The sequence below is a fragment of the Oncorhynchus mykiss genome, chromosome 11, assembly GCF_013265735.2.
Source record: "Oncorhynchus mykiss isolate Arlee chromosome 11, USDA_OmykA_1.1, whole genome shotgun sequence".
Lineage (NCBI taxonomy): Eukaryota > Metazoa > Chordata > Actinopteri > Salmoniformes > Salmonidae > Oncorhynchus > Oncorhynchus mykiss.
In genome coordinates, this window is record NC_048575.1 from 10,556,992 (window position 1) to 10,575,804 (window position 18,813).

General features: G+C 44.7%; 1 protein-coding gene across 3 annotated transcripts in view; it reads left to right on the forward strand.

The window, feature by feature from the left end:
• LOC110536547 (piezo-type mechanosensitive ion channel component 2) overlaps positions 1-18,813 on the forward strand; it is a 228,583-nt gene that overhangs the window by 161,554 nt on the left and 48,216 nt on the right. For all 3 annotated transcript variants that reach the window (XM_036934818.1, XM_036934819.1, XM_036934820.1), the window contains exons 13-21: positions 475-823; positions 1,842-2,041; positions 2,364-2,512; positions 2,715-2,888; positions 4,278-4,522; positions 11,462-11,622; positions 17,061-17,237; positions 17,833-17,955; positions 18,397-18,597. In XM_036934818.1, the coding sequence (XP_036790713.1) occupies positions 475-823; positions 1,842-2,041; positions 2,364-2,512; positions 2,715-2,888; positions 4,278-4,522; positions 11,462-11,622; positions 17,061-17,237; positions 17,833-17,955; positions 18,397-18,597 (1,779 nt within the window). The remainder of the gene's footprint in view (positions 1-474; positions 824-1,841; positions 2,042-2,363; positions 2,513-2,714; positions 2,889-4,277; positions 4,523-11,461; positions 11,623-17,060; positions 17,238-17,832; positions 17,956-18,396; positions 18,598-18,813) is intronic.

Sequence of the window (18,813 nt, forward strand, 5' to 3'; positions counted from 1 at the left end):
CTAGCTTTCTCTCTCTTACTCTCCCTCCCTCCCTCCCCATCTCTCCCTCCCTCCCTCCCTCCCTCCCTCCCTCCCTCCCTCCCTCCCTCCCTCCCTCCCTCCCTCCCTCCCTCCCTCCCTTCCCATCTCTCCCTCCCTCCCCATCTCTCCCCTCCCTCCCCATCTCTCCCTCCCCATCTCTCCCCTCCCTCCCCATCTCTCCCTCCCCATCTCTCCCCTCCCCCCCATCTCTCCCTCCCCATCTTTCCTTCTCTCCCTCCCCATCTCTCCCTCCCCATCTCTCCCCTCCCTCCCCATATCTCTCTCCCTCCCCATCTCTCCCCTTCCTCCCCATCTCTCACTCCCCATCTTTCCTTCTCTCCCTCCCATCCCTCCCCTCCCTCCCCATCTCTCCCTCCCCATCTCTCCCCTCCCTCCCCATCTCTCCCTCCCCATCTTTCCTTCTCTCCCTCCCCATCTTTCCTTCCCTCCCAGGCGTGGAGTATCACTTATGTCAGCTGGCTGACCTTTGTGTTTCTCATCTGGTCCTGCACGCTGTGGATGGTACGCGACCGCCGTCGGTACACCATGACCACCTCCCCCTTCATGGTGTTCTATGGGAACCTGTTGATCATCCTACAGTATATCTGGAGCTTTGAGCTCCTCCAACCCGTGCCCGGGCTTTTCTTAAAGAAAGAGGTGCCCTTCCGGGAACTGGGGTCCAAGATGCTGTGCCTGCTGAGTTTCTGGCTGCTGCTGAGACAGGCGTTGACAGAGAGGAAGGAGAGCCAGAGAGAAGAGGAGGTGCTGTCGGGCATCAGGGTCATCCATACCCACAAGAAGGGTAAGACAGCCCCTGAGTCTGTCAGTCAGTCTCTGTCTGTTGGCCTATCTGTCTGTCCTTCTTTCCGTCTGTCTGACTGACTGTCTGTCTGTCTGACTGAGAGTTCCTGGTTAGAGTATGTACAGCAGGGATGGATAACTGGTGGCCCGCGGATCAATTTCGGGAACACGGTCTCAACTTACAACTTACAAGTTAGAATAGTAGAATACACAAGGTGCAATTTAGAAAGTCGGTTGTGTATCAGCAGTTTTTCTCTTGTTATGTAACTGACAGTCATTCAATTAGCCATGTCAGAAAAAACAATTTTTAGATTGGTAATCATGGTCAAATTACCGACCGGGGTGCCCCATTGATTTTGTTAGTCACTCTCACTCAGATATCATATTCAAAGTGCAAACATTTCTCTCCACCCCATGGCAAAATCACTAGAATTGCATTAAATTAGTTATAAATTTGCTAAATCTTCTTTCCGCCTCATGGAAAAATGTGTAGAATTGCAGCAAACTTGCTTTAAAACTGTAACATAAAAGTGGGGCCGCGAAAATGGTTTGCTCGTAAGGTGGAAATGCTATTAGGGCCGCCAAAAGGCTACAGCTCTGACTGCAATTTGTGGGTATGGATGTGGGTATGCAGACCCTTGAGCCACTGTGGCCCCCTTATGATGAGTTCAGATTTTTTGTGACCCCTCCCCCAGATGAACACATGTAATGCAAACTTTCACAAACACCTCCGATTGACATTAATTCATTATTTAAATTAAATATAAGCGTGTCTTGAATTAGAATTCTGCTCTATTGGTAACCTCACAGGTGTCAAGAAAGACATTAATCACCTCCATTTGTTTTACACAAAACATAAACTACTTCATGCCTTAGTTGTGCTGTTGTTGTTGCTGTTGTTGTTGCTGTTGTTGTTGCTGTTGTTGTTGCTTTTGTTGTAGTTGCTGCTGTTGTTGTAGTTGTTGTTGTCATCTTCTATGTCATTGCTTCAGCTCTTCCTTCCCATGCTCTTCTTATAGAGGACAAGGAGGTGATGGATGAGAGCGGTGGACACAGAGAGATGATGGAGGTGCTAGGCAACACGCTCATGGCCATGTTGAACAAGTACTGGATCTACATCTGCGCCGGGATGTTCTTCTTCGTCAGCTTCGAGGGACGCATCGTCATGTACAAGATCATCTACATGATGCTGCTCCTCTTCTGCGTGGCCTGCTACCAGGTGCTGTTACTGTGGGCTTACTGTACCTTCCTGTCCGGGTGGCTCTGTGCAGGTTTTTCATCTAGCCCAGGGCTGATGCACCTTTCGGGACCTTCCTTTGGTTCCGTACTACTAAATCAAGTGCACTCCACGTACACCATTTCTGTGCTTCTGGAGTGCACGAAAAAGTACGGAAATGTATGCACTCACTGCTGTAGGTTGCTCTGGATAAGAGCGTCTGCTGTTGACTAAAATGTATATTTAAAACTACACATAGTGTAGTAGTGGATGGTGATCTGAAGATAGGTGTAAAAGTTGTGTAACACTCTCTGACCATCACCAGGTGCACTATGAGTGGTGGAGAAGCATGCTGAAGTACTTCTGGATGTCTGTGGTGGTGTACACCATGTTGGTCCTCATCCTGATCTACACCTTCCAGTTTGACTCCTCCATCCACGTCTGGTTCAACATGACCGGCATGAGCAAGGACAAGTGAGTAAAATCATAGAAAGAGAGAGAGAGAGAGAGAGAGAGAGTGTGTGTGTGTGTGTGTGTGTGTGTGTGTGTGTGTGTGTGTGTGTGTGTGTGTGTGTGTGTGTGTGTGTGTGTGTGTGTGTGTGTGTGTGTGTGTGTGTGTGTGTGTGTGTGTCGTTCCGTGTCAACCGCCCTCCTCCTCCTGTCTCTCCCTGTGTAGACTGGAGGACCTGGGTCTGGAGAAGTTCTCTGTCCCGGCTCTGTTCACGAGGATCTTCATCCCCACCTCCTTCCTGTTGGTCTGCATCCTCCACCTGCACTACTTCCACCAGCGCTTCCTCCTGCTCACTGACATCAAGACGGTGGCTGACAAACAGAAGAGCACGATCACGAGGTGAGTGTCACGCGGACTACACACTGGAAAATAAGTTGTGTCTCTCTGGCAGTGCCCATGCAATTGACTGTTTTTCTGACCTGAGTCCCACTAAGTGTCACAGGATTCAAAACTCTTCCCCCAAAAAAGCATGTCGTTCCACCTATTCAATTAACTTCAATATCAGTGCTGTTTTTCTTTTACAGGTTTTACATTACTTTTCACAATGCAAATGGTTTATATTAATAATAGGCCTTTAGTTTGTTACATTCACTGCTAAAATGGACCAAGTGTGACCGCTAAGATATGTGACTCCACGGATGGTGGTCCTGGAGGGTTTGGCTGTGATTTGGGGATCCTGGAACAGACAAGGTTGGGAACCGCAGGTCTAGTATTGGTCTCTAGCAGCCTCTGATTGAATTAAAACTTTCCATACTCTGTCCGGCAATTCATTGAGGTGAAATCCACCATGGCTATCCATTACCCATGCCCCCACTGGCTGGTAGTTGAACTGTAATGCCCCCTCTCTCTGATCCTTTTGTCCTTACCTGTTGTACCATTACAGTGCCTGTTATACCATTAGAGTGCCTGTTGTTCCATTATGGTGCCTGTTGTACCATTATGGTGCCTGCTATACCAGTATGGTGCATGTTAATCCATTAGGGTGCCTGTTGTACCATTATGGTGCCTGTTGTACCGTTATGGTGCCTGTTGTACCATTATGGTGCCTGTTGTACCATTATGGTGCCTGCTGTACCATTATGGTGCCTGTTATACCATTAGAGTGCCTGTTGTACCATCAGTTTTAGGGTGCCTGATTTAGTATTAGCTAACTAGTTGTTGTTATGCAAGGCACGAATGTAGCATTGTTGACTACAGAAACCACGTTCTGTGTATTACATGTACCACTGTCAAAGGTGCAGCTACAACTAACGACACCTGCCTCTGATTGAGAACTATACCAGGCCAAACACAAAACACAACATAGAAAAACGAACATAGATAACCCACCCCAACTCACGCCCTGACCATACTAAAATAAAGACAACAAAAGAACTAAGGTCAGAACGTGACACCTTTAGATGTCGAGAAGAGGGGTCCAGAAAAGTCAGATCCGCAGCCACTCCCTAGTTTGATTTGGGAGATTGCGAGTAGATGTTAAATCATTTCTCCATAAGTTAGAATACCACTTCTTCCACATGTTATGAGGAAGAAGTGGCTGTATGGACTGGTTGCACTCTCTTTATTTAAAATCACTTTGAGACAAGTGGTCATGAAGGGAAGCAGACAGAACAAATTCTCTCTAGAAAACTGCAGGGACCCAGTCTGACAGTACCTCCCTAGAACTAGAGGGACAACTATTAGGAGCTTTGTCTGTTCTAGTCATTCTATTTCTATCTCCACTCCCAGGCTGGTGCACCTAGATGGCAGTCTGGCAGATATCTCTCTCATCAAACCCACCCTCACTGTGACCACCAAAGACGAGGAGGCTAGGGAGAAGGTGCAGCTGGAAGAGGAAGATGGGAAGGAGGAGGAGGAGAAGAAGAGAAGTTATGAGGAGGAGGAGGAGGAGGAGGAAGAGGAGGAGGAGAAGAGGTATGAAGAACCCCTGGAGAACTGCAGAAAGGCGGAGTCCCCGTTCGACGAGATGTCAGGTACCTACGTCATTGATTTGACGTGATTGTGACATATCCCACTACACTAGGGCTTTATTGGAGCGACGAGGAATCAGGCAGAGAGAGAGAGAGAGAGAGAGAGAGAGAGAGAGAGAGAGAGAGAGAGAGAGAGAGAGCGAGAGAGAGAGAGAGAGAGAGAGAGAGAGAGAGAGAGAGAGAGAGAGAGAGAGAGAGAGAGAGAGAGAGAGAGAGAGAGAGAGAGAGAGAGAGAGAGAGAGAGAGAGAGAGAGAGACAGATGGCAATGGAAGTGTCTAGATTGTTGGATGAGAAAACCAGCTTGGTGTTTAACTAGGGCCGTGCTCCTCCAGTATGTATCATTCTATCATGGTACTCTGGACACACCTCTTTGGACACACCTCTTTCTCAGAGGTATTTTCTCATAGGTTCTCATGGTTGTTACGCTGTCCTTTATGCAAAACGCTGCCAGCTATAGTTAGTTTGGAGGATTTCAGTGGTTGAAGTCCCATACTGTAGTTACAGGCTGCATGCAGTTCTCTAGTGGTCTTTTCCCACTGAATGGTGTGTTCATTTGATGCTGACTACAGGCTGCTCAACACACTGTCTCCACAGTCGTTCCTCTGTTTGACCGGGCTGAGGGGATTTCTGTGTGTGTGTGTGTGTGTGTGTGTGTGTCTGAACCCTGATGCTGTCTCAGTGTCTTGACAGAACAATGCTTGGGCTGTTTAACATCTGTTTCCTGCTGAAGAAAGAATGAGTTTGAATATCAAGTTTTGGTTTTATTAGTCGTATGTACAGGATACACATTGGTATACACTGTCCAATGAAATTCTTACTTGCAGGTTCCTTCTCGAAAATGCAACAACAACAATAATAAATAATAAAATATGTGTTTGTGTGTGTGCTTTGGGTGTGTGAGGGCTTTAGGTGTATTGTGTGTGTGTGTGGGCTTTGTGTGTATGTGTGCGTGTGCTTTGTGTGTGCGCTGTGTGTGCGTGATGACACAATGCCACCATGCCCAGAATGTGCTGAAATCCCCTCAGCCCGATCACATATAGACAAGGAGAGTAAATCACACATGGAAGAGACACAACACAGTGTCTGTTACGTGGAAGAGACACAACACAGTGTCTGTCAGAGGAAGAGACACAACACAGTGTCTGTCAGAGGAAGAGACACAACACAGTGTCTGTTACGTGGAAGAGACACAACACAGTGTTTGTCAGAGGAAGAGACACAACACAGTGTCTGTCAGAGGAAGAGACACAACACAGTGTCTGTCAGAGGAAGAGACACAACACAGTGTCTGTCAGAGGAAGTGACACAACACAGTGTCTGTCAGAGGAAGAGACACAACACAGTGTCTGTCAGAGGAAGAGACACAACACAGTGTCTGTCAGAGGAAGAGACACAACACAGTGTCTGTCAGAGGAAGTGACACAACGCAGTGTCTGTCAGAGGAAGTGACACAACACAGTGTCTGTCAGATGAAGAGACACAACACAGTGTCTGTCAGAGGAAGAGACACAACACAGTGTCTGTCAGAGGAAGTGACACAACGCAGTGTCTGTCAGAGGAAGTGACACAACGCAGTGTCTGTCAGAGGAAGTGACACAACACAGTGTCTGTCAGAGGAAGAGACACAACACAGTGTCTGTCAGAGGAAGAGACACAACACAGTGTCTGTCAGAGGAAGTGACACAACACAGTGTCTGTCAGAGGAAGAGACACAACACAGTGTCTGTCAGAGGAAGTGACACAACACAGTGTCTGTCAGAGGAAGAGACACAACACAGTGTCTGTCAGAGGAAGTGACACAACACAGTGTCTGTTACATGGAAGAGACACAACACAGTGTCTGTCAGAGGAAGAGACACAACACAGTGTCTGTTACGTGGAAGTGACACAACACAGTGTCTGTCAGAGGAAGAGACACAACACAGTGTTTGTCAGAGGAAGTGACACAACACAGTGTCTGTCAGAGGAAGAGACACAACACAGTGTCTGTCAGAGGAAGAGACACAACACAGTGTCTGTCAGAGGAAGAGACACAACACAGTGTCTGTCAGATGAAGAGACACAACACAGTGTCTGTCAGAGGAAGTGACACAACACAGTGTCTGTCAGAGGAAGAGACACAACACAGTGTCTGTCAGAGGAAGAGACACAACACAGTGTCTGTCAGATGAAGAGACACAACACAGTGTCTGTCAGAGGAAGAGACACAACACAGTGTCTGTCAGAGGAAGTGACACAACACAGTGTCTGTCAGAGGAAGAGACACAACACAGTGTCTGTCAGAGGAAGAGACACAACACAGTGTCTGTCAGAGGAAGAGACACAACACAGTGTCTGTCAGATGAAGAGACACAACACAGTGTCTGTCAGAGGAAGTGACACAACACAGTGTCTGTCAGATGAAGAGACACAACACAGTGTCTGTCAGATGAAGAGACACAACACAGTGTCTGTCAGAGGAAGAGACACAACACAGTGTCTGTCAGAGGAAGAGACACAACACAGTGTCTGTTACGTGGAAGAGACACAACACAGTGTCTGTCAGAGGAAGAGACACAACACAGTGTCTGTCAGAGGAAGTGACACAACACAGTGTCTGTCAGATGAAGAGACACAACACAGTGTCTGTCAGAGGAAGAGACACAACACAGTGTCTGTCAGAGGAAGTGACACAACACAGTGTCTGTCAGAGGAAGAGACACAACACAGTGTCTGTCAGAGGAAGAGACACAACACAGTGTCTGTCAGAGGAAGAGACACAACACAGTGTCTGTCAGAGGAAGAGACACAACACAGTGTCTGTCAGATGAAGAGACACAACACAGTGTCTGTCAGAGGAAGTGACACAACACAGTGTCTGTCAGAGGAAGAGACACAACACAGTGTCTGTCAGAGGAAGAGACACAACACAGTGTCTGTCAGAGGAAGTGACACAACACAGTGTCTGTCAGAGGAAGAGACACAACACAGTGTCTGTCAGAGGAAGAGACACAACACAGTGTCTGTCAGATGAAGAGACACAACACAGTGTCTGTTACGTGGAAGTGACACAACACAGTGTCTGTCAGAGGAAGAGACACAACACAGTGTCTGTCAGATGAAGAGACACAACACAGTGTCTGTCAGAGGAAGTGACACAACACAGTGTCTGTCAGAGGAAGAGACACAACACAGTGTCTGTCAGAGGAAGAGACACAACACAGTGTCTGTCAGATGAAGAGACACAACACAGTGTCTGTCAGAGGAAGTGACACAACACAGTGTCTGTCAGAGGAAGTGACACAACACAGTGTCTGTCAGAGGAAGAGACACAACACAGTGTCTGTCAGATGAAGAGACACAACACAGTGTCTGTCAGAGGAAGAGACACAACACAGTGTCTGTCAGAGGAAGTGACACAACACAGTGTCTGTCAGAGGAAGAGACACAACACAGTGTCTGTCAGATGAAGAGACACAACACAGTGTCTGTCAGATGAAGAGACACAACACAGTGTCTGTCAGATGAAGTGACACAACACAGTGTCTGTCAGAGGAAGAGACACAACACAGTGTCTGTCAGAGGAAGAGACACAACACAGTGTCTGTCAGAGGAAGTGACACAACACAGTGTCTGTCAGATGAAGAGACACAACACAGTGTCTGTCAGAGGAAGAGACACAACACAGTGTCTGTCAGAGGAAGAGACACAACACAGTGTCTGTCAGAGGAAGAGACACAACACAGTGCCTGTCAGAGGAAGTGACACAACACAGTGTCTGTCAGAGGAAGAGACACAACACAGTGTCTGTCAGAGGAAGTGACACAACACAGTGTCTGTCAGAGGAAGAGACACAACACAGTGTCTGTCAGAGGAAGAGACACAACACAGTGTCTGTCATATGAAGAGACACAACGCAGTGTCTGTCAGAGGAAGAGACACAACACAGTGTCTGTCAGAGGAAGTGACACAACACAGTGTCTGTCAGAGGAAGAGACACAACACAGTGTCTGTTACGTGGAAGTGACACAACGCAGTGTCTGTCAGAGGAAGAGACACAACACAGTGTCTGTTAGAGGAAGTGACACAACACAGTGTCTGTCAGAGGAAGAGACACAACACAGTGTCTGTCAGAGGAAGAGACACAACACAGTTTCTGTCAGAGGAAGAGACACAACACAGTGTCTGTTACGTAGAAGAGACACAACACAGTGTCTGTCAGGAAGTGACACAACACAGTGTCTGTCAGAGGAAGAGACACAACACAGTGTCTGTCAGAGGAAGTGACACAACACAGTGTCTGTTACGTAGAAGAGACACAACACAGTGTTTGTCAGAGGAAGTGACACAACACAGTGTTTGTCAGAGGAAGAGACACAACACAGTGTCTGTTACGTGGAAGAGGTGTCCACGTGATCTATCTCTCTGTCTCCTTCTGTTATGAGTACAATGCTACATCACACAGGAAGCAGCACAGGTCCTATTCCAGGCACTTGTCATCTCCCATCTGGACTACTGGAACTCAGCCCAACTCCAAGCTCTTCCCTGTCCTGGCACCCCAACGGTAGAACCAGCTTCCCCCTGAAGCTAGGACAGCAGAGTCCCTGCCCATCTTCAGAAAACATCTAAAACCCTACCTCTTCAAAGAGTATCTTAAATAATCCCACAGCAACCCCACCCCCCCCCCCTTACTAGCTCTGACAGCTGATAGCTGTGCCCACTATGACTGTGATATGTGGTTGTCCCACCTAGCTATCTGAAGATGAATGTACCCACTATGACTGTGATATGTGGTTGTCCCACCTAGCTATCTGAAGATGAATGTACCCACTATGACTGTGATATGTGGTTGTCCCACCTAGCTATCTGTAGATGAATGTACCCACTGTGACTGTGATATGTGGTTGTCCCACCTAGCTATCTGAAGATGAATGTACCCACTATGACTGATATGTGGTTGTCCCACCTAGCTATCTGAAGATGAATGTACCCACTATGACTGATATGTGGTTGTCCCACCTAGCTATCTGAAGATGAATGTACCCACTATGACTGATATGTGGATGTCCCACCTAACCAGCTGAAGATGAATGTACCCACTATGACTGTGATATGTGGTTGTCCCACCTATCTATCTGAAGATGAATGTACCCACTATGACTGATATGTGGTTGTCCCACCTAGCTATCTGAAGATGAATGTACCCACTATGACTGATATGTGGTTGTCCCACCTAACCAGCTGAAGATGAATGTACCCACTATGACTGATATGTGGTTGTCCCACCTAGCTATCTGAAGATGAATGTACCCACTATGACTGTGATATGTGGTTGTCCCACCTAGCTATCTGAAGATTAATGTACCCACTATGACTGTGATATGTGGTTGTCCCACCTAGCTATCTGAAGATGAATGTACCCACTATGACTGATATGTGGTTGTCCCACCTAGCTATCTGAATATGAATGTCCCCACTATGACTGTGATATGTGGTTGTCCCACCTAGCTATCTGAAGATGAATGTACCCACTGTGACTGTGATATGTGGTTGTCCCACCTAGCTATCTGAATATGAATGTACCCACTATGACTGTGATATATGGTTGTCCCACCTAGCTATCTGAAGATGAATGTACCCACTATGACTGTGATATGTGGTTGTCCCACCTATCTATCTGAAGATGAATGTACCCACTGTGACTGTGATGTGGTTGTCCCACCTAGCTATCTGAAGATTAATGTACCCTCTGTGACTGTGATATGTGGTTGTCCCACCTAGCTATCTGAAGATGAATGTACCCACTGTGACTGTGATATGTGGTTGTCCCACCTAGCTATCTGAATATGAATGTACCCACTATGACTGTGATATATGGTTGTCCCACCTAGCTATCTGAAGATGAATGTACCCACTATGACTGTGATGTGGTTGTCCCACCTATCTATCTGAAGATGAATGTACCCACTGTGACTGTGATATGTGGTTGTCCCACCTAGCTATCTGAAGATTAATGTACCCACTGTGACTGTGTTATGTGGTTGTCCCACCTAGCTATCTGAAGATGAATGTACCCACTATGACTGTGATATGTGGTTGTCCCACCTAGCTATCTGAAGATGAATGTACCCACTATGACTGTGATGTGGTTGTCCCACCTAGCTACCTGTAGATGAATGTACCCTCTGTGACTGTGATATGTGGTTGTCCCACCTAGCTATCTGTAGATGCACTGTAAGTCAGTCTGCTAAATGACTGAAATGTAAATGCATCAAGACACTGACACTGTTGTTGGCTATCAGACAGTTGGATGTGAAAAGGTTTTCTTCTGATTGTGAAAAGGTTGTGAAAGAGGTTATTCCAAGGTCAGATGAGAGTATCACTTGTTTGTAAAGCATCGTGTCAGATGGCACATTATACTGAATGAAGAGAGCTGTGTGATCTGTCGATGTTGTCCCCCCCATCCACCACTATTCAAAATGGAACAGCGCCCTCTAGTGGTAGACTGTCTCAGCTCTGCACTTGGGATCCCTGGTCTGTGTACTGTAGGCTAGTGAGTGTTTTCTCCAAGGTTTATTGTCCAAGGTTTCCATTTCTACTCATTAACATAAATTGCTCTCTTACAGTCTCTCTCACTCATTTTCACTCACTCTCTCTCACTCTCTCTGTCTCCTCCCCCTCTCCCCCCTCTCCCTCTCCCTCTCCTCCTCTCCCTCTCCTCTCCCTCTCCTCCTCCCCCTCTCCTCTCCCCTCCCTCTCCTCTCCCTCTCCCCCCTCTCCCTCTCCCTCTCCTCCTCTCCCTCTCCTCTCCCCTCCCTCTCCTCCCCCTCTCCCCCCTCTCCCTCTCCCTCTCCTCCTCTCCCTCTCCTCTCCCTCTCTTCCTCCCCCTCTCCTCTCCCCTCCCTCTCCTCTCCCTCTCCCCCACCCTCTCCTCTCCCTCTCCTCTCCCTTTCCTCTCCCAGACCTGAGGAGTAAGTGGTATCTGGTGGTGGACCGCCTCACGGTGCTCTTCCTCAAGTTCCTGCAGTACTTCCAGCAGCTGCAGCTGACCGTCTGGTGGCTCCTGGAGCTCCACATCATCAAGATCGTCTCCTCCTACATCATCTGGGTCTCAGTCAAAGAGGTGACCTAATCAGCCACCATCTCATCAAGATTGCAAGGAGAATACAGTTCACGTGCTCTCTAAATGGTCTCTACAATGTAACAGGCAACTTTCCTCCTCCCTCAAAATATGCTTTCCAAAATCCATTATACACTCAGAAAATAGGGTTCCAAAAGGGTTCCTCCGCTGTCCCCATAGGAGAACCCTGTTTGGTTCCAGGTAGAACTCTTTTGGATTCCATGTAGAACCCTCTGTGTAAAGGGTTCTCCTATGGGGACAGCCGAATAACCTTATTTTTGTTGTAATTATCTTTTTATTAGAATGTTTTCTTTTAACAGGGGTTACATAGACTACCAAAAAAAAGTGCACCACACAGACTAAGTCCAATTAAAGGAATAAGGATACAGCAAAACATTATACAAAAAGGCAGTCATTAAAGAAAAACATCACAATTATAATATGGGTCATTTATGGGAGGTTTTCTACATAGGACCACAATGGAGACCAGATTTACCTAAATGTATCAGACTTCTGGTGTAAATCAAGGGTAAGTTTCTCTAGGGGTAGAATAGCAGAAGCTTGAGAAAGCCACATTCTCGCAGATAGTACTTCAGGTGTTGACCATAATAACAATATGCATTTCTTGGCTAAGTAAACAAGGGCATTGAACAGACGTTCAGAGTCAGGGTCAAACACAACGTTACAATCAAAGTAGAGGAAATAGACATTCAGTGAAAGAGCTAATTGTCTACTCAAGTTATTTTGAATGTGTTAATGAATATCATTCCAATTTGTATTTATTATGGATCCCCATTAGCTGCTGCCAAGGCAAGGCAGTAGCTACTCTTCCTGGGGAAAGGCAAAATTAAGGCAGTTATACAATTTTAAAAACATTACAATACATTATACAATACAATACATTATAGAATTCACAACATGGTAAGTGTGTACCCCCAGGCCCATACTCCACTACCACATATCTACAACGCAAAATCCATGTGTGTCCATGTCCACAAAGTCCTTGTCCACTATGTGTATAGTGCTTATGTTATCATGTGTTTGTCTGCATGTGTCTGTGCCTGTGTGTGTGTTACTTCACAGTCCCCGCTGTTCTATAAGGTGTATTTTTACCTGCTTTTTAAATATGATTCTACTGCTGTCATCAGTTTCCTGATATGGAATCGAGTTCCATGTAGTCACGGCTCTATATAGTACTGTGTGCCTCCGATAGTCTGTTCTGGACTTGGGGACTGGGAAGAGACCTCTGATGGCATGTCTTGTGGGGTATGCATGGGGATCTCGGTACCTTCAGCTTGTCAACACCTCTTACAAATATATGTAAATAAGACTGGATTCTGCTGTAGTACCAAAAAATGTGCATGAAGGTGCCAGTATCCTGTTTACATTTGAAACATAAATTTGATGCTTTGGAAAACATTCTGTGAAGGCAGACAGGTGTAAAGTAGGTTCTATGAAAAAAAAATGAAATGTATTTATTGAATGCTTATGGTTGTGCATTTGGTGTAGACACTTTCACAGATAGAAGCCCATTCTTCCTCCTCTCTCTCCCAAACATTTCTTTACAGCCTCCAGTTTTTCCCTATTTCCCATTCTAAGCTTCTTGATCAGAGAGTCTTGGGAAATGATATGACCCCTTATGGCTGCTTTAGGAGCATCCCAGACAGTTGCAGCTGAGACAAGAGAGAGCTGATTGCCGAGCCAGTGATGTGATCATTTATATTTTATCACAGAGCAGAATCCGTCATTGTTAAGCAGAGACGTATTAAGTCTCCAATATCTTGTTTTGGGGATTTTTTTTGCCAATTTCAATATCTATATACACTTAAGCATGGTCAGAAATGACTATATATACAACAGCACATGACTGGATAACATGCATGTAAGTAGAAGGCATAAAAAAAAATCCAATCTAGGATATGAATTATGGGTTCTATGGTAGAAAGTATCGTCTCTGACATTAGGATTTAGTGAATCACAAACGCTTCTGAGAGAATTTGAGGCTCTATGATTCCAGACAGGAGCAGTTCATGATTCATCCAATTTACCCAAAGTACAATTTAAACCTCCTGACATAAACCCTTGCAGTGTTGATTAAATAATAAAATCATGTCAGACATAAATTTGGTGGAGTCTGTGTTCGGACCACATACTTTTAGTATAGTATAGTATATTACCTGTAATCAAAGTAATTCCTCCTTCAGGGTCTGTATCTTGGTGCTCAAATATAAATGGGACATTTTTATTCACAAGGATGGCAACGCACCTGGCCCACCCAATCCCTCTTCAGCTTAGCATGTTCTGTTGAAGATAAATGGGTCTCCTGTAGCATAGCAATTGAAACCCTTTCCTTTTTTAAGAATGTTAAAATGTTCTTCGTCTTGACCACATGCCCACTGCCCCGAACATTCCAGGAGACTGCTTTAAATGAACTGTTTATGTTACAGAAGTAAAGAATAACTTTACCCAGACTGAGTAGTGCATCACAAAAACAAAACAATTAATAAGATGGTTGTGTAACCCTAAACTAAAATAGAATATAACATTTTGAAAGACTAGAAAAACCCCACCTGAAACGACAGACCCCAAAAACAGTACCTACCCTGTTTTCTGTCACGTTACTAACAGGAACTGAGTTTTTTTTTAAAAACTTCTTAGGGCTGCAATCCCCGTTAACGGGATATGACAACAGCCAGTGAAAGTGCAGGGCGCCAAATTCAAAACAACAGAAATCTCATAATTAAAATTCCTCAAACATACATGTATTTTATACCGTTTTAAAGGTAATCTTGTTGTTAATCCCACCACAAATAGGCTTTACAGCGAATGCACCACATACGATTATGTTCGGTCACCAGCATGCCACAGAAAAACACAGCCATTTCTCCAGCCAAAAAGAGGAGTCACAAAAAGCACAAATAGAGATCAAATTAATCACTAACCTTTGAGGATCTTCATCAGATGACACTCATAGGACTTAATTTTACACAATACATGTTTGTTTTGTTTGATAAAGTTCATATTTATATAAACAATCTGAGTTTACATTGGCGCGTTACGTTCAGTAGTTCCAAAAACATCCAGTTATTTTGTGTAGCCACATCAATTTTACAGAAATACTCATCATAAATGTTGATGAAAATACAAGTGTTACACATGGAATTATAGTATATAAACAATCTGAGTTTACATTGGCACGTTGCGTTCAGTAGTTCCAAAAACATCCAGTTATTTTGCGTAGCCACATCAATTTTACAGAAATACTCATCATAAATGTTGATGAAAATACAAGTGTTACACATGGAATTATAGATATAACTCTCCTTAATGCAACCGCAGTGTCAGATTTCAAAAAAGCTTTACGGAAAAAGCAAACCATGCAATAATCTGAGAACGGCGCTCAGAAAAAAAAACATTATCCGCCATGTTGGAGTCAACAGAAATCAGAAATAACTAATTATAGATATTCCCTTACCTTTGATGATCTTCATCAGAATGCACTCCCAGGAATCCTAGTTACACAATAAATGTTTGATTTGTTCGATAATGTCCATTATTTATGTCCAAGTAGCTACTTTAGTTAGGGCGTTTAGTACACAAATCCAAACGCTCGTGCAGGTCCAGCCGGACGAAAAGTTCAAAAAGTTATATTACAGGTCGTAGAAACATTTCAAACTAAGTATAGAATCAAACTTTAGGATGTTTTTATCATAAATCTTCAATAACGTTCCAACCGGAGAATTCCATTGTCTGTAGAAAAGCCATGGAATGCAGGTCGCTCTCATGTGAAATGCGCGTGGCCAGGACCTGGCTCTCTGCCAGACCACTGACTCAAAGAGCTTTTATCCGGCCCCACATCACAGTAGAAGCCTCATTCAAGTTTCTAAAGACGGTTGACATCTAGTGGAAGCCCTAGGAAGTGCAACTTGAACCATATCCCACTGTGTATTCGATAGGGCTGAGTTCAAATACTACAAACCTCAGATTTCCCACTTCCTGTTTAGATTTTTTCTCAGGTTTTAGCCTGCCATATGAGTTCTGTTATACTCACAGACATCATTCAAACAGTTTTAGAAACTTCAGAGTGTTTTCTATCCAAATGTACTAATATGCATATATTAGCAACTGGGACTGAGGAGCAGGCCATTTACTCTGGGCACCTCTGGGCACCTTATTCATCCAAGCTACTCAATACTGCCCCTGCAGCCATAAGAAGAAAAAATACAAAAAAAGTTGTTGAATTAAGGGGAATTAACATAGATCTCTGGATTAAAAATAAATATGGGGGGATACCTAGTCAGTTGTACATCTGAAACGTGTCTGCCACGTTTAACCCTACCCCTCTAAAACATAGAGGTGTGGGAGGGGATGCCTTAATCAACATCCACATCTTTGGTGTCTGGGGAACAGTGGGTTAACTGGTCTAGGAGCAGTGGGTTAACTGCCTTGCTCAGCGGCAGAACGACAGATTTTTACCTTGTCAGCTCAGGGATTCGATCCAGCAACATTTCGGTTACTGGCCCAACTCTCTAACCACTAGGCTACCTGCTACCCTAATAACCTAATCTTTTAAATTGTCCTAAGCATTATCACTATTGCAATCACATGCACATGTCCGAACGCACACACCATACAGTCACATGCAGCCTAGCCTATATAATACATTTTAAAAATACAAATTGCGGGCCTAAAGTAAATGAATATAGCCTAGTAATTACAACCCTTTGCCTATCTTGAGGCCCAACTAAATGAGAAAATTAACAAGAACGTCATTGGCTTTGGTTTATTCATTCATGAAAAAATGAAAAATAACCTCTGTTGTATGATGGAAAGCTTAGTTACATTACCTGAAGAACCCTTTTAGATTCTCGATACCACCTTTTATTAAGAACCCTTTTAGATTCTAAATACCACCTTTTATTAAGAACCCTTTTAGATTCTAGATACCACCTTTTATTAAGAACCCTTTTAGATTCTAAATACCACCTTTTATTAAGAACCCTTTTAGATTCTAAATACAACCTTTTATTAAGAACCCTTTTAGATTCTAGATACCACCTTTTATTAAGAACCCTTTAAGATTCTAAATACCACCTTTTATTAAGAACCCTTTTAGATTCTAAATACCACCTTTTATTAAGAACCCTTTTAGATTCTAAATACCACCTTTTATTAAGAACCCTTTTAGATTCTAGATACCACCTTTTATTAAGAACCCTTTTAGATTCTAAATACCACCTTTTATTAAGAACCCTTTTAGATTCTAAATACCACCTTTTATTAAGAACCCTTTTAGATTCTAAATACCACCTTTTATTAAGAACCCTTTTAGATTCTAAAGACCACCTTTTTTTCTATAAGTGTATAGATGCATTGTACTGTTAGACCACCTACTCTACGTCCAGGAAGTGAAGGTGTCTCTTCTGTCCTGTTTTCTCCAGGTGTCTCTGTTCAACTACGTGTTCCTGGTGAGTTGGGCATTCGCCCTGCCCTTCGGTCAGTTCAGGCCCCTGGCCTCCAGCGTCTGTACCGTCTGGACCTGTGTCATCATCGTCTGCAAGATGCTCTATCAACTCACCTCTATAAACCCCTCTACGTACTCGAAGAACTGCTCCATGGTGGGTAGCAGCCCAGGGAGTGTTGGGGTGGTGGACAGGGGGTGTGTGTTAGTGTGTTCGTGGAGTGGGGGGGGGTGCTGTATGTACATTATGTTTAGGGAGTGTTGGGGTGGTGGACAGGGGGTGTGTGTTAGTGTGTTTGTGGAGTGTGGGGGGGGGGGTGATGTATGTACATTATGTTTAGGGAGTGTTGGGGTGGTGGACAGGGTGTGTGTGTTAGTGTGTTGGTGGAGTGGGGGGGGGTGCTGTATGTACATTATGTTTAGGGAGTGTTGGGGTGTTGGACAGGGGGTGTGTGTTAGTGTGTTTGTGGAGTGTGGGGGGGGGGGGGGGGGGTGATGTATGTACATTATGTTCCACTTCCCAAGATTTTCTTTCCTATATGTTCCTGTTCTATTTATCTCTATTTATCTCTATGTATCTCTATGTATCTCTATGTATCTCTATCTATCTCTATGTATCTCTATGTATCTCTGTGTATCTATTTATCTCTATGTATCTATTTATCTCTATGTATCATGATGCTCCTTGCCTGTGTTATGCTAGCCTGTACTGGTTCAGGACGTTAATGACACTCCTGTTCTCTCGTCTGTAGCCTCTGAACTACACGGATAACCAGAGGAGTGAGATGGCTCACTCCCTGCTCTACAGCGCCCCTGTGGACCCAGCCAACTGGGTGGGTCTCCGCAAGTTTTCCCCCCTGCTGGAGAACCTGAGGGTGAGAGGAGGAGCGGTGCCCTGGGAACCTGACTACACACACACACACACACACATAGGCACATATGCAGCATGTGCACGCACACAAATACACACACACACACACACACACACACACACGCAGACACACACACACACACGTACGCAGCCTGTGTCTCTCATATAACTGAAACTACTGTAACCGTGTTATATTATACACTGGTATCATCTCCCTATCTGCCCTTTGTGGTGCTCAGATTACACTTCATCCTTGGAGATGGCCTGAAAACAATTCGATGGACCCATAGAATTAGGAGTTAGACATTTTGAAATTAGGACTTTAATAGGATTTCTTTGGTTGGATCAATGTTGTTCATAGTGGTGCCCATGTTTAAATCATGAATATGTACACTGTCATTTCAACCCTGACCCATTTATCTGTCCTGTGTCCATCTCCATCCAGAACAACCTGTTGATTCTGGCCCTGCTGGCGTTCGAGGTGACCATCTACCGCCACCAGGACCTGTACCGCATGAGAAACAGCCTCACCACGCCCGTCACCAGAACCATCTTCCACGATATCACCCGGCAACACCTCGACGACAGCATCGTCAACGGTGCCAAGTACTTCATCAACTACTTCTTCTACAAGTTCGGCCTGGAGGTATGATGTCATGTCATTGTTGAGTTCACAAATACACTCTTATTATGTTTTTTACTTGTGTGATAGTTGGAATATTTACCACTATATCTCTGTTTTGAAATACCTTTCATGGACGTCAAAGTAATTGTTGAGTCACCTACGTTGTATGGAATTACGACTGAGCCATAACACCTACTTATGAACTCGGGAAATATAAAACTTGTTGTGTATTTGAGG